The sequence below is a fragment of the Cheilinus undulatus genome, linkage group 20, assembly GCF_018320785.1.
Source record: "Cheilinus undulatus linkage group 20, ASM1832078v1, whole genome shotgun sequence".
Classification (NCBI taxonomy): Eukaryota; Metazoa; Chordata; class Actinopteri; order Labriformes; family Labridae; genus Cheilinus; species Cheilinus undulatus.
In genome coordinates this window covers 16,557,680-16,582,174 of record NC_054884.1, presented here as the reverse complement: position 1 = coordinate 16,582,174, position 24,495 = coordinate 16,557,680, and the positions used below count along the sequence as shown (strand labels likewise).

General features: G+C 41.5%; 1 protein-coding gene across 1 annotated transcript in view; it reads right to left on the bottom strand.

Annotated features, from left to right (window-relative positions):
• Positions 1-23,767, bottom strand: part of rhbdl1 (rhomboid, veinlet-like 1 (Drosophila)) — an 88,331-nt gene extending 64,564 nt beyond the window's left edge. The window contains exons 1-2 of the mRNA XM_041816366.1: positions 23,413-23,767; positions 10,927-11,085 (exon numbers count right to left, since the gene is read on the bottom strand). Of these exons, the coding sequence (XP_041672300.1) occupies positions 10,927-11,085; positions 23,413-23,451 (198 nt within the window). The 5' untranslated portion in view covers positions 23,452-23,767. The remainder of the gene's footprint in view (positions 1-10,926; positions 11,086-23,412) is intronic.
• Positions 23,768-24,495: the final 728 nt, after the last annotated feature.

Sequence of the window (24,495 nt, the reverse complement as noted above, 5' to 3'; positions counted from 1 at the left end):
AGCCACACTGGAGGGTTTTCAAGCATAAACAGCCTCTTTTAGTCTTGCCACTGCATCTCAATAAGGTTTATGTTTGAACTTTGACTTTTTTTTTATAAGCCTTTCAGGGGTGGACTTGCTGTTGTCATTGTCCTGTGGCGTAACCAAACTGCCCTTGGGCTTTAGGTCCTCCTCTGATGGCCAGACATTCTTCTTCAGGATTTTCTGGTAGAAAGCAGAATTCATAGTTCCAGCAACAAGTGGTCCAGGTCCTGAAGCAATAAGGCAGCCCCAGACTATCACACTACCACCACCATGTTTGACTGATGGTACGATGTTCTTTTTATGAAATGTTGTGTTAGTTTTACGCCTGACGCACTCTCTAAAAGTTAAACTTGTATTCTCATCATTCCATTTCCCAAAAGTCTTGGGGATCATCAAGATGTTTTTGTCAATTGTGAGACAAGACTTTGGGTTCTTTTTGGTGGTTTTGGCCTTGGATGGATGCCATTTTTTTCCCAGTCTCTTTCTTATTGCTGAATCATGAACAGGAGCGTGACAGTCAAGCAAGGATATAAATGTTGTTCTGGGTTCCTATGTGACCTCCTGGATGAGTCGTCGATACACTCTTGGAGTCATTTTGGCAGGTCAGACACTCCTGGGAAGGTTCACCACTGTTCCAAGTTTTCTTTATTTGTGGATAATGGCTCTCACTGTGGTTTGAGTCCCAAAGCCTTAGAAATGGATTTGTAACCCTTGCCAGACTGATAGATGTGAATTAGGCTTGGTTCTTCTCGGTTTGACTCAGCAGGCCAGCACAGCAGGGGATTTGCTTTTCCAACACAACTGAGCAACCCATTTAGGAGGGCATCTAGAGGTAGTGATGCAGCGTTTTGAGTTGGTGGCATTAAATAGCAGGGTCTTCAGCTGTCCAAGAGTTGGCCATTGTTTCTGCTTCAAAGTTTTTTATTCTTCTGTTGGTAATCCAGCCGGTATTTCAACATTTGGTGCTAATCAAATACATATGCAAGGTGTCCCCAAATGATGACAAACCACTGTGAAGCACATAAACCAGGACCACTGTGGACGCAGCTCTGCATAGCCAAGGATTCAGGATTCTTTGCTACCCTTACACCATAAAGACAAAAGAACACTCCAACAACTCAGACAAAATGTTTGAAAAGTTTAAGTCAGGGGATGGATAAAAAAAACATTTCCAAGGCACTGAACATCCCTCAAGCACTGCACAGTACCACAGACACACCATCCCCTTTGTTAAGCATGGTGGTGGCAGCATTGTGCTAAGGGGACGCTTCTTGGCATTGGAAGGCTCGTAAAGCTAGAGGGTAAAATGAATGCAGAGAACTGGTGATAGAAAAGGGATTTCTTGCTTTAACAGGTCTGGGTGCGGCTAGTGAAATTGTACTCAGCTTTCCAAAATGTTGTTAATGCAGTTAATTCATATTTAACAAGTGGGAATTTACCATTTCACATAGGGCCAGGTAGATTTGGACATTTCTTTTGCTCTTAATAACTGAAATCATTATTTAAAAACAACATTTTTTATTCACTTGGGTTATCTTTGTCTTACGTCAAAATTTGTTTGATGATCTGAAATATTGAAGTGTGATAAATATACAGAGAAAAAGGAATCAGGAAGGCGTCAAATACTTTTTTCACAGCACTGTGAACTTTAACACTGTAGGTGTGTCTCAGCCTCCTGAATTAGCAAAATGTCTGTGTGTAAGAATGTGCACATGTGTCACTGTGTGTAAAATCAGCTCCAGTTTTTCTGCTGTGGGATTTTGAGGAAAAGTAACAGGGATACGACTTTACACTGAGTAAGTGTGCATATATGTGTGTCTGTGTGTAGAGTTCCCTCCAGAGAGGTTTTAGCAGAGCTTACTTATTCACCCCGCTGGCTGAACTGATGGAGTTCTCAGGCTAAGATCGCCCTGCATGAAAGATTGGTTGAGCAAAAAAACGATGTCAGACACAGTCCTGTACTTGCACACTCTCTCTCTCACACATGCACACACTCAGACACCAGAGAAGCTGTTGCCTTGCGGTGTGATTCAAACATTTACACCCACTGGGGTCGAGAGAAACAGTCGCAGAATCAGGGATGTACTGAGGAAATGCAGAACAACAAATGAGAAAAAAAAATGTGAAAACCTGTTTAGAGACAAAACTGAGAGAAATCACAGCAGCATGTGGGCTGCAAGCTTAAAAAAAGGCATGGGCTGAATGCAGGCATATACATTCTGCATGTTGTCATGTCCATTTTAACAACCTTCAATAGCCATAGTGCTTCAATCCAGGCCAGACCACAAATCAATACAGACACCAGACCTCAGGCCATGGCAATGATATAATGGCAGCTCTGAACGCTCCAAATCAAAACATGACTGTCATCCATCATTGTGGAGTTCTACTGATAAACCTGCCTGAGGTAAAGATGGAAGGACTTTGGTTGGCCCAAAAGAGAGTAAAGGCAAACCCCTACCGGGTTTGTTCTCAGCTCTCCGTTCACACTCACAGGATGGTTTTTCCCTTTAGCTTGTTTATGTTTCACTCTGATGTGCCAGCGTCTTTTTCTCATGTGAACTGCTCCCTCTCACAACTGTTTGTCCTTCTATCATGTGGGGTAAGAGACACAGCCCCGTCCATGCAAGCTTCATGCTTTTTGCAGTCACTTGATACTAATGGGGTGCCAGACAGGGGGCAGGTAGTGAGAAACAGCCATTAGAAATGAATGGGAATGGAGGAAAGTTAGTACTTTACAGCTCTAAATGGACCTGCATGCTGCAATTATCATCAGAAAACGTGTACATACATCGAGTAAGAGCCCTACATTTTACAAAAAAGTGATGTTTCCCATTGTTTAACTAATTTACCTGGTGTGGAGGCAATCAATATCACAAAGTTCCCAGTTGTGCACACCTCTTAGCATCTAGGCTTTGCCTAGCCAAGAGTCATGAAGAGTCTTGTACTGGGATGAGAGGCTATCCTCACCACTTTAACAGTTTTGTCATTTCAATACTCTTAATGGAATTGGTAATTTACTATTAACCAAGAAAACCTTGTGAGTTAAGTGACTCCATAATGATGTGTTGTTCACAAACAAACTGGTCCTACAAAATGGCTTTTTAATGTGAACCACAGTAGTCAGCTCAGGTTTGAGTGCCAATTTTCTTTCCTTTATTTTTGTCATTAAGATACATTTAAAAAGGCCAAACTGCTACCAAATGAAGAGCCTTTTGGGAGCCAAACATTCAGCTCTCATAACTGAGCTGAGCCAAATGACCTAGATCCCTAAAAAGAGACGGATTTTCAGTCAAAATGAGACTGCACAGGGTAAGCTGTGGAAACACGGGCAAGATCAGGAATTTATTTCGCTAAACTGTAGCAAACTCTATAGAATCAAGCTGGATTGCTTTGTAGAAACTGACCAGATGTAAGCAGTGTGTGACTTTGCTTGTTCATGTTTGAGATGGAAGCTTCTAATACATGTCTGCCACTGTTCCCCTGGAGGAATCTTTTTGTTGCCTCAACGTATCACTACTGTCAGGACTCTAAAGTATCCCAGTATTGATACTTTTGTTGCAATGTCAATAGTTGGCACAGTCATAAAAAGCACAAAATGTTGGTATTTTTATAGCCCTTCTATATGCAAATTTACTTCCTGCCCCCCATCTGAAGTTCTCAGCTGTGGCATGGCATCATCTGCAAAGAACCTATTTAAGTTTGGTCCTGGTTTCAGTTTTTAGACAGAAAGAAAAAGAAAGAAGTCCTTACGGTTAAGGTGTTGCTTTTAGTCAAAACATTTTCATTATCTATACTGCTTGAGCCGTTTAGAGTCGTCAGCCTTTTTTTTTTTACTTTTTAGTGAATTTATTGGCCGATATAATTTGGCTTTCTTCGGCCCTAAAAAGTTTAAAAACTCTTAAACGTCAAATTTAACACAGATTTCTACAAAGTGAAGTCAACTATATAAAAACATGTAATGCAAATTAGTGATTGCATAAATATGCACCCTCTTTAAGGTGTCTGACTTAATTCAACAGAGGTCTAGCCAATTGGTGCTAGTAGTCTCAAAATTAGTGAAATGGGGATCACCAAGTGCAGTTAATAGGTCTCAAGTGATTGTATTGTAAAGACATCTGTGTCTGGAAGGTCCAGTCAATGGTTAATTAGTATTCTTGGCTACCATTACACCGTGAAGACAAAAGAACACTCTAAGCAACTCAGACAAAATGTTATTGAAAAGTAAAGGTCAGGAGATAGATACAAAAAAAAAAAAAAATCCAAGGCTCTAAACATCCCTCAAACGCTGCACATCACCACAAACACACCACACCATCTCCAATGTGAAGCACAGTGGTGGCAGCATCATGCTGTGGGGATGCTTCTTGGCAGCCGGCCCCAGAAGGTTTGTAAAGGTAGAGGGTGAAATAAATGAGGAAAAATACAGGAAAATCCTGGAGGACAATCTTATTCAGCCTGCAAGAGAACTATGGCTCTGGAGATTATTTATTTTCCGGCAAAACAATGACTTGAAGCATTCAGGGAAAGCTGCACAGAAATGGTTTAAAGACACCAAGGTGGATGTTCTGGAGTGGCCGAGTCAAAACCTAAACCTCAATCCAATAGAGAATTTGTGGCTGGACTTGAAAAGGGCTGTTTCCGCTCGATCCCCATGCCACCTGACAGAGCTTGATTAGTTTTGCAATGAAGAATGTGATGTGCAAGTCTGACTGAGAGTTATCCACACAGACTCAGTGCTGTGATTGCAGCAAAAGATGCATCTACTATACTGACTCGCATAGTATTGTTTTGAGGTGTTTATTTGCACTTGTCTACTGCGCTCTCCATTTCACAGAAACTTTCTGGTGATAAAGGACAGCAGGGGCAGGCAAGTGTGGAGGCAGAAGGAGAGGGCAGAGATGAAGGATGAAGAAGGTGCATTTGTTATGGTTGGAAAATCTGCTCTGAAAGTCGCATAGTAAGCCTTTAAGAGAGTGTAAAAAAGGAAGCTGGAGAGACTCAGGGGAAAATTATAAAAGTCAAAGAGCAGCAGACAGAAAGGACAAAAGAGGAGGGAGAAAAAGCTGCAGGCGTCCGTCGGTGTCCTGGATGAAAATGTCACGCTCCTACATGCGGCACTTTCCCAGCAGCAGCCTGGAGCTGACTGCAGACAGCTCACGCATCACATGCTACAGGATGGGAGGCCAGATACACATTGGAAAATCTTCTAAATTAGTCAGCAAATCTGTACTGGCAGCTCTCATGTGTATGAATGAGAGTCTGTCTGCGTTGGAGACCGTGTGTGTGTGAACATCAAGGAGAGAGGAGTAGTGAGACAGACTGAGAGGAAGTGGGTGGTTGCATTAATTAATAATAAAGGTGCATGAAAGCATTTGTATATATGCAAATAGAATACATGCCTAGACAGACTGATGTGGGTATGGATGTGTGAGTTCACATGTGTGCATCAGAGAAATCTTTAAAATCAGACCTCGGGGTCGATATCTGTGTGAGGCTAGGCGTTTTCAAATTACCTCAGATTACTGCCTGCTACTAGCAATGCTGGGCTAATCGAAGGCAATTTGCATTTGCCTGATGGGTAATTTTAAAACTGTCTCCCTGATGCTGTCGGAGGCGAGGCAGGCTTTTCTTCCCTCCCACCTAACATATGCTCACAAGGAGCGTCGAATGAAAGAGAGGGGAAGGAGATCTGGAAGTCGGAGGAGTCCGGTAGGGGGAGTTTATTACAGAGAAGGGTTGAAGATGAGGATGACATCAATCAGAAATAAACAGAAAATCAAAAATGGAGAATGAAGGCATCCAAAGACCTCCAATACAGAGGGATGAGGCTGTTTTGTTTGTAGACTAGTGTAATGGTGTTCTTGGATTCTCATTGATTCTGTTGTGTTTCATGCAAACTTTGTGCAATCTGAGTAATGTACACTCTGCTCCTTGTTTGTTTTTGTCACTGGCACGTTAACATGTGGATTGTTCTTGATCGTTTTTATTCATTAATACTGCTGTGGAGGCAGTATAAATGCAGCATTGCATCCCATCACATCCTATCATTTTATATTATATTGTATTGTATCATATTGTATTGTACTGTGTCATATCTTTTCATAACATTGTACCATACTGTATCATATCATATCGTATCGCACTGTCTCATACCATATCACCCCATGTTTTATCATATTGTACTGTACTGTATCATACTGTACCATATTGCATTGTACTGTATGGTATCATACCATATCGAATTGTACTGTACCATATCTTACCACACCAGAACTTATCCTAGCGTATTAAATTGTACTATATTATTCCTTTGGTACCATATCCTATCATATGGTACTTCATTGTACTGTATGGTTTCATATTATATCGTATCATAACAAATCATAGCTTATCATATCGTACTGTATCTTACTCAATATCTTCACTTTCATTTACAAACAGGAAAACAAATGCTTAATTAATGTTTTAGTAAAGCATTAGTAAGCCTAACTCAGTCCAGTCAAACATGTTTCTAATCAAGAATGAAACATAATTTGAATGAAAACCTAAAACATTCAGAATAGGAAAGTCTTTTTGATGACTTTTTTTTCCATATATATTTTTTGGATTGTTGATAGAATCAGAAGCAAGGATGAGTGAGTGGGGGTAAGGCATGCAGGAAAAGAGCCACCAGCACCACACTTAAACCCGGTTTGGGGCGCAACCTAACCACTAGGCCATCTGCACCCCATCTTTTAGTATTTATTTTATGCTCAGGGCTCCTGAGAGCCTGTGCCCCTTGCAAGCATTTATAGTTATGTTTATAGATAGCTATGAATTAGTTAATAATGCTTTATAGATGATGAGTTAGGGATTTACTAATGCATCAATAAAACAGTTACTATTGTGTGTCAAAACAGCATAAATTAGTTAAAGATGCACTTTAAACGATGAGTTCACTATAACAAGGGCTGTCTGGATCAAAGGTCATGTATTTTACCCCTTTAAGACAAGTTTATACTGTTCTCAGAGGTACCCAAAAAATGCCTGTGAAATTAGTACACTCTACTATAGGATTTTTGCATGTCTAAAAAGCCCTCTGTTTCAGCCCTTCTCAGAACGAGCCATTTCTGTGTCTGTGGCTTGAAATGTAAATGAGCTCTTACTCTACCCCTGACCACATCTCTTTCAGGAAATGAATGTGGCACTCCTGATGTTACAATGTTATAGACACTCATCCAAAGTTTAGGACCTGACTGGGATTTAAACCATCTATCTCCCAGACTAAAGTCAGCAGGGTAACCCACTGAGTTATCCAGCATCTCAGCTGCCACCTGAGAGGAAGATCAGGAGAGGAGGGTGGAACTTTCTTTCAAACTGGAAGGGCCAACCAAACCTGGAGGTCGTGCTTATTCCCCACATGGGGTCATGAGGGGAAAATCTGAAAACAGCTTGTTTTAGCACACATTTTCTGAAAGGTAAGAAAGAGAGGGTGGAAGGGAATGGATTTTTGCATAATATGTCCCCTTTAATTGTGACACTATTAAGGTCCAAAATTTGCACATTAAATTGTTTTAATGGCATTAATTACATGCTTTCTGTCTCTTTAAGCACACGTCGGTCAGTCAAAAGTCATCAGCACCGTCTTTTATCTACTCAAAGTTCCTTATTTATATTTTTATTTTCAAATAAAAGCATCCAAACAGGATGTAGAAGACAATGCAAACATCCAGAGTGAACAAAATTTAACATGTAAGAATGGATATTCAAAATGTATAAATATATATTATCTTATAATGCTTTATAAATGAGGATTTTAGCATTCACTATAAATGATAAAAACGTAATAGTGTGTATTCATTATACAGGATTTCTGAGTCGGCGTTATGCTGTTTTATATTGAGATCTCAGTGATATCCATCATATTTCCTGTGATTTAAAAAATAAACAATTTCAGCTCTGCTTATCACCATTTGTAAAGCTCTAACTGGTTGTTCTTCACTGCACCCAGAGCTTTGAAAAAAACTGCAAAACCATCTTTCCCTGCCTGCACCTTGCGCATGGAATAATCATGACAAGAGCTAAAACATTGGACCTGTTCAACAACATGGAGTTTCCCATGTTGTGCTGTCAATGCTGTTTTCATTGTGTTTGTTATTTTGTATGTCTGCTATCTTGACCAGGTCTCTGTTATAAAACCGATTTTAGAGGGGATTTAAATGGACTTCCCAGTAAATAAAGGAATAAAGTAATAAAAAAGTACCCCTTTTGTGCTATAGAAGCAAATACATTTATTTTTGAAATCTAAACTGCTGTCAAAAAGGATTCACAAAGTACATAAACCTGTATAATTCAATCGTATTAATGTTTTCTTAGACTCCTAGTAAAAGCGTGGCTGCACTGTGGGAGCAGTAACTCAATACTGTCGCCTGCTCCAAATTAAGTAGCCTCATGCGGCCTTTATTACAAACCATGGGCAGCACAACACAAGGGGAGGGTGAGAGATAAAAGAAAGAGCGAGATAAACAGAGACAGAAAGCAAAGGAGGTGAAAATGAGCTTAAGGATTTGAAAATTTGCCAGGAACTGCATTGCATTTAATTAATCCTGATGCTGTACACCGCCAGGAGCAGCAGGCAGGTGTTCATGAATGAATTCCTAACTGGAGCTCAATTTGAAGGGAATGAGGAGCTTCAGCCTGCATTCAAAGCAGAAGTATAGGACAAAAAAAACTTGCCCAGAATATCTGCAGCTGTAGTTATGAGAATAGAACAATACATAAGTGTATATATTATATCCTTGTGCTGCTTTTTATGTTAACTTGAATATATCAGCCAAGTCAGATAAAATATGCTGCGGTAATATTGTGCCTCTGTCAGCTTGGTGTGGGTGTTTTCTAGTGCTTGGCTGTGAGGTTAAGTGTGTGGATTTACCGACACATTAACTGGAAAGATTGATCCTCCTTTTTTTCACAGGACAACAACCTGAATGGTCGAGTCAATTTTCAGCACTGTGGAGCTCGCTGGCTCTGTCTGAATCAATTCTGTAACCTTTTTCTAAAATCCAACGAAAGGCGGGGGTCGCATGTGTGGAACTTTGTGTTTGCTCTGCAGGACATGAAAAGCCTAGACAACATCCCTCAAATGCATGGACCACCTCAAACCCAAAAAAGTTGGGGCGCTGTGTAAAATAAATATGAAAACAGAATGCAATGATATTCAAATCTCAGAAACTAATATTTTATTCACAATAGATCATATATATCAGATGTTGAAAATTCGATATTTTACCATTTCATGAGAAATATTAGCTCATTTTGAATTTGATGGCAGCAACACATCTCAAAAAAGTAGGGACAGGGCCCTGTCTACCATTGTGTAGCATTCCCTCTTATTTAAACAAAAGTCGGTCAATGTCTGGGAAGTGAGGAGACCAGCTGCTGGAGTTTTGGGAGAGGAACATTGTCCCATTCTTGTCTGATGTGGAACTCTAGTTGCTTAACAGTCCTGGGTCTTCTTTGCTGGATTTTTCATTTTATGATGCTTCTGTTTTTTTTGGTGAATGATCTGGACTGCAGGCGGGCAAATTTAGCACCTGGACCCTTCTAATTTGAAGCCATGCTGTTGTGAAGCATGTGGTATGTGGTTTAGAATTGTCCTGCTGATATATACAAGGCCTTCCCTAGAAGAAATATTGTCTGGATAGAAGCATATGTTGCTCTTAAACCTCTATATACTTTTCAGCATTGATAGTGTCTTTCCAGATGTGTAAGCTGCCCCCGCCATAGACACAAATGTAACCTCATACCATCAGAGGTGCAGGCTTTTCAACTGTGTAATGTAAAAAAGGCTGGTTGGCATCTCTCCTCTTTAGTCCACAGGACATAGTGCCTGTGGTTTCCAAAAAGAATGTCAAATTTTGATTAATCTGACCACAGACATTTTCCATTTTACCCCAGACCATTTAAATGAGCTCTAGCCCAGTTTCTGGATTGTGTTCATATATAGCTTCTTCTTTGCATGATACAGCTTTAACTTGCATTTCTGGATGGTATTGTAAACTGTGTTGACAGACAATGATGTCTAGCAGTGTTTTTGAACCCCTGTAGTGATTTCCAGTTTAGAATCATGCCTGTTTTTAATGCAGGGCCTGAAGATCACAAGTACCCAACACTGACCTTTGACCTTGCCACTTGCACACAGATATTTCTCCAGATTCTCTCAATCTTTTAAGAAGACATTACAGATTGCTGAAACTCTACCTGGCTTTACTTCTGAGAGACTCTGCTTCTCTAAAATGCTCCTTTTATACCCGGCCATGTTACTGACCTGTTTCCAATTAAACTAATGGGCTTGTAACCGGGGGTAATGGGGGTTGCTCTGACTTTACAAATAGGAACTACGAGTTCAGGGCGTATTTTTGATAACATCAGATTTCTAAGTTCCGAGATTAAATGGAGTGCACCATGAAGTGAAAGGTGCAACAATTTTGGATTTTATTGAAAATCTGTACATAATTCTGACTTTTTAATGGCACATGCTTTGAACCAGCATATCCAAGAAGTCTGCTGAAAAATATCAAGGACAGTTGGAGCAACAGTGTGGCATACAAATAAACACAGACAGACAGACATGCTGCCAATTATAGTAGTAAGATTAGTTGCATTATTTGTTTTCATTTAATACCACTACTTCTCCAGCCTTTTTTGCTCTGTCCTTACTATTTTGAGATGTGTTGCTGCCATCAAATTTAAAATGGGTTCATTTTTGTCATGAAATTGTAAAATGTCTAAGTTTCAACATACATCTAATATGTTGTTTCAGTTCTGTGAATGAAATTTGAAAACCATTGCATTACTTTTTATATACATTTTACACAACGCCCCAACTTTTTTGCAACATGGGTTACAGAATCCACTCACCAACTCAATGAGCTCCTGGTAGCACACCTGTCCCTCTTCATTGCTCTGGACCAGGGCTAACAGCATGTCCAGCTTGGATGGGTCCAGCTGCAGCTCATGGTGCTCCACCAAGCTGGTGAAGTTCTCCACTGGGATGAAACCGGTGTTCTCTGGGTCCAGCTGGAAATTAAAAAAAAAAAAAAAAAAAAAAAAATTTAGATCATTGGCGATAAAAAAGCATGCTGATGAGAGTCGTATTGAACATGATGTTTCTGTTATGCATCCTGATTTTTTAATTAGCAGCGCTGCAGAGATGAAGTGTCAGCTTGCCCTGAGGGAGAATGCAATGGTAATAGATGGCTGAGACGCACACAGGCAGGAGAGATACTCATAAAGACAAATGAGAGGTTCAGAGAGGAAGGCAGGAGCTCAGACAGTGACACCAGTATTAATTAAGCCGTGTTGCCTCCATAATGTCTTTGGAAAAAGCCTCATTCAACCTCATTAAAGGAGCAGGTCTGTGGAGCAAACAGCAGGATGGGTGTTGTTGGAAGCAGCAGAGAAGACAGGCGGGCATGTCATCCTAATAACTGCACTGACCTGCACACAAACACAAAATAGCCGCTCGGCTTTAAATGAGGCTGACTTTTCACTCTTTGTTTTTGAGTGGATGCCTCATTTGACTGTGTGCCTCCGCTCTGTCCCCGGTCACATTTTTGCAGCTTGAAGTCAGTGTGGTTTTTATAATCACCACTCACTCAGTGAGCCCTGAGCCCCCGTGGGTTATTATTGCTGATGTCTGTGTGCCACTGCTGCTCCTTGTAATTGATTTAAGCAGGAGAGCGTCATAAAAAAGGCTGAGTGCGGTTGTCTGAAATAGCACCCGGTTAAAAACGGCTTGTAAAGTATAGGGTGTGTATCTCTGAAGTAATGCAGGGTTTTTTTGGTCGGCAGCTTCCCCTACTTTGTTTACCTGCTACTGCATTTGATTGCTCCAGAACAAAGTGCTAATTTTTCATGTTGTTTTTCCTTAGTAGGTCTGACTGTATTTGTGAAACTGGCCTGAGGACAAACAAAGAGACCACATGGGAAGAGTCCTTCACTGCTTCTAGTTTGACTGTTTCCTGAATGCTAACACAGCCTCATTTGGTTGCAGATAGTAAACCAACAAGCCTCTTGTTGCCCCGGGGAGGAGCAGCGCTTTCAGATGTTGCGTCAGTGTGGAGTCAGTCGTGCTGGATCATCGTAGCCCGTGTCACGAGTCCAAGAGAAGAATCCCCAGCTAGGCCGCTTTAGTCGGACCCGGCATGCTCTGACATGGTGAGACAAAGGCGTTTCATGTGCTGCATGAGGAGAGAAGCATTAGACTCTGCTGCGCTGTGTCGGTCTCTTCTGCAGGAGGCTCAAAGCTTAAAGCTCTGCAAGGAGCAAAGAAGATAAATCAGGAAATCCAGTGGTGTGAGAGCATGTGTCTTCTTCTGAACCGTTAGACTCGCTTTTTATATTCATTAAGCTAGCATAGCTATAATTCTGTTCAATCTGCTTTTGCCATTCTCCTGTAAAGTTATGCATTTATTCACCTGAGAGAGCACAGCAGAGGCAGGTGCTAATAGCTCACTTTTGATGATGCTTGACTCTAGAGTGAGTGTTTTCCTACTGCCAGTTTGACAAATTGAAGTGAATTTTGCAAGTTATGATACTTTTTCAAAACCACAGCAGAAAAAATGCTTTTGTAACCAATATCAACCAATATTTTGCACAACAAAAACATTGTTGTCTCTGGGGTGTTTACTAAACACACATAAAACCAAATTCATAAAAAAAATGAACCAATATGGGAAAGAAAACCCATCTATTTTTAGATAATCCCTTTAACTGTGTGTACCGTGGATTTTTTTTAAATGCAGCCCAGTTCCCCCTCCTTGAGGCTTTCTGAGAAAAATGGTGCGGAAATGGACAGTGTTTGTGATGTTTAGGGTTCTGGGATGACACGTAGGAGGAGAGAGAAAGCTAAAAAAAATAGCAGAGGGGAAAGACATGGGAGAGGGAGGAGGGAAGAAATGAAATGACAAAAAATGGAGCAGTAGAAGGAGGAGAAGGTATAAGAGGGAATGAGAGGCAAGGAGAACAGAGGCGGCAGAAATGAAACAAGGACGCACAGAGAATAAAAATGCCTCACCACTGTCTGTTATTCTCTGCATAAGCCAGCAGCAGTGTGGCTGTGAGTCTTCTCTTTCCTATAAGGCGGGCTGTGACACACTCCAGTGCTCTGCGTTCACTTGCCATAGAGGGGAGATGGATCAGATTCTAATGTGCTCCTGGCTCAGCCCGGCTGACAGGGGGAACAGAGAGTGGCGCTGGGGACGTCTGATTACTGTCAGCCTCCATATGTCAGCACATCACTACACATACAGCGGCTGCAGAGGCAAACTGTATATGGTGTTGAGCTGAGCTGTCTACTATTCCTTCTGTAGTCCTGACCTTATTCAGGAGCAACATTACACAGGGGAGACCGTCTACAGAGGATACACGGAGGTGGGAGGCTAGGGGGTCTTGTAGCCAATTAGGGTTATCAATTAGCAGGATGAGGAACGCTGAGGTGAATAAGAGTTGGCAAGAACAGCATTTTTTTCTGCAGGCGGGCGACGGGGGGGGGGGGGGCGCAGAGAAGGAGGCAGTTATTGAAGCGATCCAACACTGGTGCGGGCGACACTTTGACAAGCTGCATGCGTTGCCATGGTTACCGGTCGCCTCTGTGTCATCCCTTTTCTTGCACCCCGCTTTTTTTAACCCGACCTATTGGCGTTGAAAGACACAAAAGGAAGAAAAAGGCCATGAAAGGATGGAATGGGTAGAGAGGTGGTGTGAAAAAAAAAAAAGAAGAGACCAGTTAGAAAGGAATATGTTTGATACAAGACGAATGCCGGGCTAAGACGGGGCTGGAGAGTATGGATTGAAGGTGAAGGTGTAAGAATCACAGAGGCTTATGGTGTATGAGAAAGAGGAAGAAGACGGAAAAATACAAGGAACAAAAGGAGGAAGAGGAGGGAAAAAAGAGTGGAAATATAAACATTGGGGCATGTTTCAGTGTCGACCCACAGGACCTCTATGACCTTCAGCAGTAACTCCAGCTGAAAAATGACTGAACAGTTTGATACATGGAGACTCAAGAGTGAACCCACCAGTTCAGGAAAAACCACCAAAATCCAGCCATGATAGAGGCAGTAAAAGAGGGCTGAAACTCTGGCAACCCTGTCAAACCCAGCAGAAGACTGGATAACATGGCCTGGGTATTAATAATCAGTACCTCCAAGGCATTGGTGACTATCGTGGAATCACAGGGGCTCTACAGATTTGTCTGGGATTGTCAAAAAAATAGCCTGTGTTGCCAAAATAAACAAAAAGATAACGTGCCTATTAAAAGTATTCACATCCTAGGATGTTTTACCCTTTTCTTGTTTTTCTAACTCAATCATGGTCAACATGCTCATCTTTTTTGAAAAAAAAGAAAAGGAAATGGCGTCTTTGAAAACATAAACATTCTCAACATTCACATTCAGAAATCTTGTTGTGTGCAGAGAATGCCAAGGACAGCTGGCCAAGCACTCTATGTGTCGCCACAGAATGATAGCCAATCACAAGGCAAGCTGAATAAATAAGGAAGCACAACAAACACAGCCATGGTGATGATAGATAAACCTAAGTGTGAAGTAAGATGAATGTCAGAAATGGAGAACCAACTAGTTGATTTGTGGCAGCATCACCAGTGTTAATATAATGTGTACTGTATAACATATTACAATGGAACTGACCAGAAGAAAAACAGGACTGAAATTACTACCATAATCAAAGTAGCAGGTAGCTAAAAACTAGCCTTATTAGCTTGTTTATTCAAAAGTAGGTTTGACACTCAAGATTTCAAGTTTTGGAAGTGAAGATTCTGGTTGTTGGTGAATTAATCTGTTAGCGTGTGGTATGCTGTGTTGTTTATTTTACTACACACAGCACGCTAAGAACAAAATGGTTAAATCTGTCTTTAATAGTCCTCATGTGGGGCAACTCACACTTTTAAAATAATTTCATATTGAAAAATTCTTTCGAATGTGGGCGGGGCTTGAGTCAGCTACACTAGTCATTCGGGTTATAAAGAAGGTGACTATAACTGATAGTGGGGAGCTCAGATATTTTCACAAATTGGTTGTGAAACACTGCTTCCAGGTACCAAATATAACTGCTTCATTCAAACAATACCTGCAAAAGATTATTCTTGTCTTGAAATATAAAAACAAATTATTCTTCTTATGGTTTTGCTCAGGGCCAATTACAGCAGCTGTTCTTTGATGGGCTGCCTACTGCAGCAACTATTTATTTATTCTGAGGGCTTGAGAAGTCAACCTCATAGATTTGACCAAGTTGGCAGCTGTTAAAAATGCAAAGCCCAAATAATATTTAATTGCACCTTTTGGTCAATTATTAAACAGATACAATATTAATTTGAACACTTTATAACTGTGTCTTTGTATAATTCATTGGAAAAGGAGTAGTGTTTGGACATTTTTCATTAACAAGAATGAAACAGAGTCGGCATATTAAAGGTATATTAGTAATTTATGGGTTATTGTGTTCGTGTTTGTATTGCATCTTTTATAAATGATATTCACCTCTGGGAACCATAAACAACCTGGCAAAAAAAGTGGACAAGGTGGTGAAATGGCATTGAAAGGCAACAAAAATGGGTTAAAACTGGAAAAATTGGTTTAAAAAATGGCTAAAATGGGTAGAACAAATCATGAAATGTGGATAAAATTGGCAAAACTTGGCATAAAAGGGTAGAAGTAAACTCATTTTCTTGGAGACAAAAAGGCAAGGATGGATGACAAGGTGGTAAAATCAGGTTTATAAAGCAGTAGAAAGTGGCAGAACGGGTGTGATAAATAGTGAAATGCAGTTAAAATTGGCAAAAAAGGCAGAAAAAGTGATGGAAAGTGTTTTAAAGTGGCAATAATGAAGGAAAAATGTGATGAAATGGGGTTAAAATGTGGAAAACCTTGGCTTAAAAGTGGCCTGAAATAGTGGCAAAAATAAGTGGGAAAAGTGTCCCAAATAAATAATTTCAACTTCAGAACCCAATAATAGTTTGACACACTTCTCAACGCAAAAATGAGGTGACCGTTAGCCAGGAAGCTAGTACCAACTAACCTAACCGTTTCAATAGGAAACGTTTGAGAAAAGCAGAGGCTTTGAAAAAAACTCGGAGTGTGATTGGATGAACGTTCTGTCTGTTACATCTCTACGGGCCAATCAGAGCAAAAAAACACATGACGTAGCCGCTATTGAGCTCCGCGTGTGCAGCTACTGAGGAATAACGTGAAACATGGCAACAGGAGACAAGTAAGTACTCGACTTTTGTGGTTTTTGAAAAGAAAACAAGTCACTGCTGTTCTTTGTTCTCCTTTAATTGAAGAAATGTCGTCAAGTTCTGATAAAACTGGCGCTTTAGCAGCATCCACGCTAATCTCTTCTTCCATAACTGCACCAGCTCTTGCTGCTGCTTTTTTACATCACGACTCTGCTGCGCCTGATAGTACTGCCCCTCGTAGCTGATTGGTCCTGTCACTTTCTAACCAGGCCCAAACGGTTCAGATGGGAGCTTTGCAAGATAGATTTGCCAGTGAAAAACAAGGAAACGGGTGTATCCATCTGCTTTGCAAGGTTAAGCACCAACAGCCTGAAGTTACAAATGATAAAGATGATGATAAAGAAACACAAAAACAGAAGTTCATGGTTAAAAATATAGTAAACTGTTAAACTCTGGGAAGTAAGCGACAGAGAGGTCTGTATATATCTGTGACAGTGCTGTCCTGTACTTCTTGTAGAGACGGATGTATTGCACTTTATCTTAAAACACAAATCACTTCAAAATAAGTGATTGTTAGAATCACTGCAGTAGCAATTATCTATATCGTTTCCTCCAGTGCAGCAGTGTGAACGGAGATTTTCAGAAAGCTCAAAGGTGCCTTGCAAGCAGTTTTAAATGGATGCAAGTTTAACACATCTTGTTGTGAATCTTTGGTCTGAACTGGGCTTATGCTGTCTTTTTCTCTCAAAAACTGCTTTATGAGTTTTAAATATTTTCTGATATAGTATCCAAAATGATAAACAGAGGGCTTCAGCTGACTGTAAGCATCTGTGTCTGTTTGCAGGCTTTAGTAACCATCTGGTCAAATACAATAAAACTCCAAAATGTATTTACTGTATAAAGAGTTAGACAACCCAGTTAAAAGAAAATAACATCATGCAAACAGCAGATTAGGAGACATCACTGTAAAGGATTGTGCTTAAGCAGCATTTTAGTACACCTACTATTTTCACAAGACATCAATATTTGATGTCTAAAGCAGAAGAGCATGAAAGGTTGATTCCTGTTCTTGAATGAAGAGGATTTGTTTTCTGAAAGATGGTGACTAACACCTCACTGAGGCAGGAATGCAGCACCAGCTCTGGTCCAGTTCCCAGTTTCAGAGACACGGTGCTAACCTCATGGCTCACAGCCAATACTACAGACTCCAAGGGTCTCTGGGAACAAGACTGTCAAGCTTGAACAGGGTAGTGTATCTGCAGAGGGCAGCTGCATTTACACGCCGTATTTGCATTGCATCAGATAAAACCTTTTATAGTGTCTCTGCTGCCCTCAGGACTCACCCGGGTTCACTGACAACTGGGCCACTGACTCGGTCATTATCACGATGTGGTTTCTGCCACGCTGTTGCACCCAAACATTACCAATGTGGCTCTGCGATGTGATGGCCGAAATATCCAAACCACTTTCTCCTCAAGTAGAGGATACCGAGGAGAGATGCCAAGGGAATTTCCTTCATGCAAACAGCCGTCTAACTGGATTTCCTGGCATTTAAACACAGTACAAACAGTCAACAGTGTTTTCAAATACAGCTCAATGCAAATTAGCATCAGAAAACGATGAAAGAGGACCGTATAGAAGAGCTTTATTCTCTCCACATGACATAAGTATGTCAGAATAGTACAGAACCCCAAGCCCTTATAGGGGAGATATAAATAGGCCAGATAAGGACTGAGAGACATGTGGGGAGGCATTCACAAGCTAATGATAGTGTATTTTACTGGCTAAGTGCTGCAGACCATTGAGTTGTCTTATCAGTAGCAACACGATAGAAAGAGCGTCAGGGAAACAGTGTGAGACTGCTCTGATCAGGAGCATATGTGTGCGCCCGCAAAGGCCAGAAATAGCCTGAGCTCAGCAATGCAACCTCCCTGAGACAAAGACTAATAAACTCACTCATGTTGCCACTGTTGCTTTCTCTTTCTTTGCCCCTGCAGCACTTTCATGTGGTTCAGGTTGACAGGGTGCTTCTTTAGACCTGCAGCATTCAGATACACAAAACATGGCCAGGTTTCTTTGAGGGAAAACTCAAGGAAACCTCATAGTTATGTTAGAGGGGTAAGGAGACTAACAGACAGGATTTAAAATCATGTAAGTGAGATGGTTTACAGGTGCTGAGCCCAAAGATTTGCGACACAACAAGACTGTTATAGAATGTCTCTGGAAATGTTACAGCAGTCTGAACTGAGTTGTCGCAGCTCCAATCAGGATGTCTGATGATGTTTCCTTGGAGTCAGTTTTACAAATTGCAAACAGCAGGTTTTTGGAGGTTGGAAGCAGATAAATGGGGAATGGAAGTCTTGCTTTAAAAGGCTATAAACACCAACAACTATTTGTTCAAAGTAGAATTTTGTTAGATAGAATCAGGTTGTAAATTATGGAAATGATAACATCTTTTTTTATATCAAAATTTCAGCTGCTCCTGTCCCCTCCATCAGTGAATACATGAGAAATTCAAGGCTGTAGGAGACAACTTTATCTGCGGACAATGTTTTACTCTCAACAGACACTTCTGCTTTAACAAGACTGAGTTAGCAAAGCATTTTTGTGTTTATATGTGTCTTAAAATTGTGCTGCCACACTATGATGGTCATGACAAGGGGGATTTAGAGATGAATCACCCTTGCGCACCCTTATAAAGCCTAATGTTGTACAATATCATGATGATGCTCCAGAAAAAAAACAGTTCATGTGCAACACTTTCCTTGTAGAGACAAATTTGTTGCAGTTATTCAAGAAAAAAAAATTACTTGAGAGGTTAAGCTATTGTCTCCTCCAGTTGCAGCAGTGTTAACAGACAGGCTTTCACCTGTAATTTTCACATACTTTGGCTGTGTCATGCTCTGCAGCGCAAGGGCTTTGCTCTGACCTAAGGCAAGGACTCTGCACACTGGAAGTGTGTCTGGAGCACTGAGCAGTTTGAGACAAGAGGGCAGAGATCACAGGAGAACTGAGAGTTCATGCAGGAATGATACAGTGTGTCAACAGCAGATTATTTTTCCTTTTTGTGGTTGATCTGCCGTTCATTTTGACATGATTCCATGATTTTATTGCTTCCGTGAGTACGTTATAGGGATAAATGGTTAATGTTTGCCATCAAAGAATGTATGGTTTCATGTAAATTCTGTGGTTTTCCACCTCAAAAGTGAACTTTTCCTCATCAAAGGCACCGTTGTTATCCACTGACCTCCTGATGACCTTTTGCTTGTGCTGCAGGATGAGATGTAATGTTGATAAAGGCGTGATTTAAGATAGGGAGTTTGGGCATTGTGTTGTGTTTTGAAGTTGCCCAGCTACTTTGCACATATTTCTGAGTATTTTGTTCGATCTGCTCTATGTTGATTGATGTGGTTTAGCAGCTGCCAGCGCTGTAAATAGACCTGCAGCATATCTCCAACGAAGTGGAGCAGAGTGGCGCTTCTGGGATGCAGCATGGAACTGCTATGATTTACTAGAGAGGGTGTGATTTGCTCTGCAGTGCAGCCGTTGTATGTGTAAATTAAAGGTCAGAATGTTGCAGCCGGCCCAAACGGTTTTAACTTGTCATGTTGCAAATCTTTGTTCTGAACTAGGGTTGAGTGTTAGTGTGTGAAATACTGAAATGCCAGATTTGATAATGGACTTGACTGGGTTTCCTTGAATGCTTAACGTTTCTTTGTTACTTTCTTGTCATTCTCTTATTAAAGTAAATATTTAATTTTTTTGTATTGTTTTTGTTATATTATAAATTATATCTAATCCCTCTTTAATTTAACCTGACACACCAGATCGACTGTTTCAAATATCAATTGCATGGATATAAGTTATTTTCATCCGGGAAAGCTCCAATAGAAAGTGTTTTGGAAGGGCAGTTTTTCAAAATATTCTTGGAAGGTGATTGTAGGAACACTCTGTCACATTCATAATGGGCCAATCAGAGTGACAAAACAAAATTGAGCTGACAGATTACCACTGCAATAGATTATTAATGGTAAATAAAATTGATGCCAAGGCCAGTTGGGAGACACAAACGTCTTCTCTACCAAGACAAGCTTTCAGTGTGGCTCCTTGCCATTGCTCTAAAAAGAAATGTAGTCCAGTTCCAATTGAGCTGCCACTTTCCTCAAACTGATTGGTCCGAAAAGTGTTTGCTTTGGCACAAACGTTGTGGATTGAAGCTTTTTTGAGATGGATTTGCCTGATGACAGAGATGGAGTCTGGCAAGTTCCTCTGCTTTGCAGGTGTATCTTAGATTGAGGTAAATCTTAAAATCTTGGTCTAATAATGTCTTAAATCCTATTTGTAAGTGGGGGCCTTTTGACTGTGCAAAGTAGGACTAAATATGAACTTTATTAGGCTGTATGATAAATTGTATTTTTGCTCCTGAAACTTAAACACGCACAAAAAACAACAATAAAAAAAGCATAGCAAAAAAATTTAGATTTTACTTGCCTATTAATCAGAGACCTGGGTATTTTTGCTTTTTGATACTTTGGAAGTTTTACCTTTAATGGATAGAACAGCTGAAGAGGGATAGAAAATGTGGAGGAGAGAGTGGTGGGAAGACATGCACCCAACATGTGTCAAGACCAGAATCAATCCTATGACCAGTAAATATATGAATGCCTGCTCTACCAACTGAGCTAACCCAGTCCCCTGGTCATTAACACATTTGAGTTCTCTTTTTAGTCTTAATCAAGTTTGCCATCTTTTGCAGAACACTTGTGACAAGGTTGGGTGTCTTCTGGCATGGTTGATTCAAACAGACAAATGCAGGTAAGATACGGTTTAAATGGGCATCCCACCACCCCTGTTTTGATCCTATTTGTTGCATTATGCAGAAAGTTGCTTACTCAGTGGATAACCTCACTCATGCTGCAAAATTGTCTAACATCAAAAATAGCAACAATCCACCAGAAACCTGAGGAAAGGAATCCCAGCAGTGATCACTGCATAACAGGGAATATCTAAACACACTGCCCAAGGGCATTATGGGGAAACTCTTCCCACATATTCCCCCAGATTTGAAATGGCAGTGGGTGGAGCTTAGATCAACTGACTCTCTACAGAGCTGAACTAACACTGGCAGATCAGCACAATCACTTTATTAATATTTAACTCAGAAAGGAGCTAAAATAACACAGAGTTAAAATCAACCCTGAATGTTTAACACTGAGATACCAACATATTTGTATTTGTTTACTTGCTGCTCTTGATATTATAATCACAATACTGAACTATGAGCTCACGCATCGCACAAAAGTGTCAAGTTGTCCTGGCCTATGACTGAACTGCTACAACTGCATCTTCCCCTAAGATGCCTTAAGCAAAGCACTTGCCCTCCACATGCTCCCTCATTCATTAGAGGCTGGTGGGACACTCTGGTCATCATGGACAGCCTCCAGTAAATGTGACGAATCAAATCTGGAGGGCAGAGCTGGAAAGGGAAAACGATACATGCTCTGCAAAAGCTTTTTCCTGGACCAGGATGAGAAAAAAGTGCCCGATGTTTATGCAGGCAGCCTGCTCTGTTAAAAACAAGTTTTGCCTGTTCGGGGTCCAAAAAGCTGTTGGCAGATTTTGACTTCATTCTAGTTTAATTAGAGAGACCTTTTCCAAATCAAAGGTCGCCGTATGGAGTCCCAAAGGTGAAAAAAAAAGCATGCCGTCAGCCTATTTCAGTCATTTGGTCTAGACTTGGGCTAAATGGGGACGCAATCTGTTCATCTGTCGCCTCTCTATATGAGCATTCTGGCACAAGCAGAATAACCCTAAAAACACCGATGGACATGTTAGCTTTATTTCCAGCCAATGACCTGTGACTGTAACTCCAACATGGACACTGAAACAGATGATTCAGCATCTCTGATATCATATTAAAATGTGACTATGAGGGAATACGTAAACACTGAAGTGTTTTTACAATAACTGACTCAACAGTGTGACCACACAGCTTCCTCTAGCTCAGCCCACACGGGCTTCCTTATCTTGTTATGGAGACACATTCATAAAAAAGCAGCCGTGCACATGACTGCAGACACACACAAACGCACACACATCCTCCAAAAGCTCTTAGGTCTGTTGATCAATGCGCTGCTGATGGGCCACTCGTGACCCCTAAACCCTGCAGCAGATAATCGATCCCTCCTTCTTGGATAGATTGAAAGCGCAATCAATCTATCAATCAGCCCAAACCCCAAAAGACCGGTTCATCTTTCAAAAGACAAGACACATTAGAAACCAAGAGGTAAACACAGAGCTTAGACGTGAAGCTAGGACACACAAACCCAATATGTCTTCAGGGAGCACTCGACAATTATATCTATATGTGCTTTCTGGGAAGATTCTGCCCCCACATCCTTTTCAGCCTAGTTAATTTTGGAGATGGTAGACCAAAGCTTGATTTAAGGATAGATGCGCCTGGACAGCAGTTTGGGCAGAGGGCTGTAAGAAACCAGATGTTTCAAAATACACCTTTCACTGGCCTAGATATGGCCACTGTCAGGGCTTAAAACGAAGATAAAACTTTACAGACAAATAAGAAGGAAACAGTGACACAGGAGCTGCTTTGGTGCTTGTGTCAGAAATGAAAAATTAAACAAATGTGCAATCCTACCCTAAAGGATGAGGTTGTGTATGTGGTAAACAGAAAAAAAAAAACAAGACACATCCCTCACATACTGTGCCGCAGACCTGAGATTGCATGCATGATTGCTGCAAACATCAATGCAGCTGTGATAATTGACCAATTTCATGTGATTTTTCCTCATTTAGGCAAACTTGGAAGGATCAATCCATGCACATATCCATTTATACAGAAAAGCAATCCATCTATTTGTACGCACACACCCCCTCCTCCCTCCTTCCTTCCATAAACCATAACATGATAACCCCCCCTCCTGCCGTGGATCATGATCTGACCTCACATTTTTGGGGCCCAAATGGCTCCATGACGCCGGCATCTGCTCATTTTTGCCTGATTTAATTCCTAACACCAGCGTTCACCTCTAAACCTCCACGTCTCAATCCCTGGATAGACGGTGAGGTGGCCAGGAGCCCGTAACCATAGAAACCTCTGCCGCGGCTTGCTTGCCTGCTGGCTGGCTTACCTGCTCTTGTATGAGCTGAAACAGGGAGCTTCTATCCATATACTGGCCAGGGAGGTGAGAGGAGCCGCTGAGGACAAGGACATAGGGAGGAGCAAGAGAGGAGTGGTGGTGGTGGTGGTGGTGTTGGAAAGGATGGGTTAAGGTGGAGGGGGATTTAGTTGATGGAGCAGCTGGTGCCTAAATGGTAGCGTTAGGCCCCCCTTGTGTAGCTGCCCCCCTGGATGATGGAGAAAGCCTGGAGAGCTTGGTCTTGTGGTTTCCTCCTCGGCAGTGGAGTGAAAACAGGTCCTGTGTTGCTGCTGAGGGTGCAGACGTTGGATGGAAACAGGCCGTGTCTCTGCTCTGTGCCAGTGCAGCGTGGTGGTGCGGCGCCGAAAAAACCCCCAGCTTCAGCAGACGACAGGCAGGGCACGCAGGCAAGGCGAAGGCAGATCCAGCAGCTCTCATTCACTCTCCTCCTCCTCCTCCTCGCTCTCCTCTATCCCATTGCACTGACTGCTACCTCTCTCTCTCTCTTTCTCGTCCCTCTCCTCACACACTGCGCCGCCTGCATACCAATGAGGCAGGGGAGGGAGGTGGCTTCTCTCTTCCAATTGGAGACGCTGAAGGAGTGGTCATGGGCTGCGGCTCCCTCTCCTCACTACAAGTAAGGCGTCTCGGAGAGAGAGCAGGGGATGGGCTCCACTGCGGCTCTGCGCTTACTACTGGCACACATACCCTCCCTCTCTCACACATGTCTAGTCTGTTACTGACAGAAACACTCACAAGCCCACACACTGTAAACAAGACAAAAGCTCCAGCATATTGTGACACCCAAACCGTGCTATTATTGTGTTAAATTATGGGTTTCAATACAAATCAGATGATATCAATCGCACTGACAGCCCCTAAAGAAAACTACAGACTACTTGGCAACCCTGTACATCGCTGTGCTAATTATAAGCACTGGCACATTAGCACGTTGTATGCACTACTGCACAATTAACCACACACCGACCCCCAACGCACATGCAAAAACCACACGAAATTGAATTCAGCTGACTGATCCTCCAACAAGCATGACAATAACACAAGACCAGAATC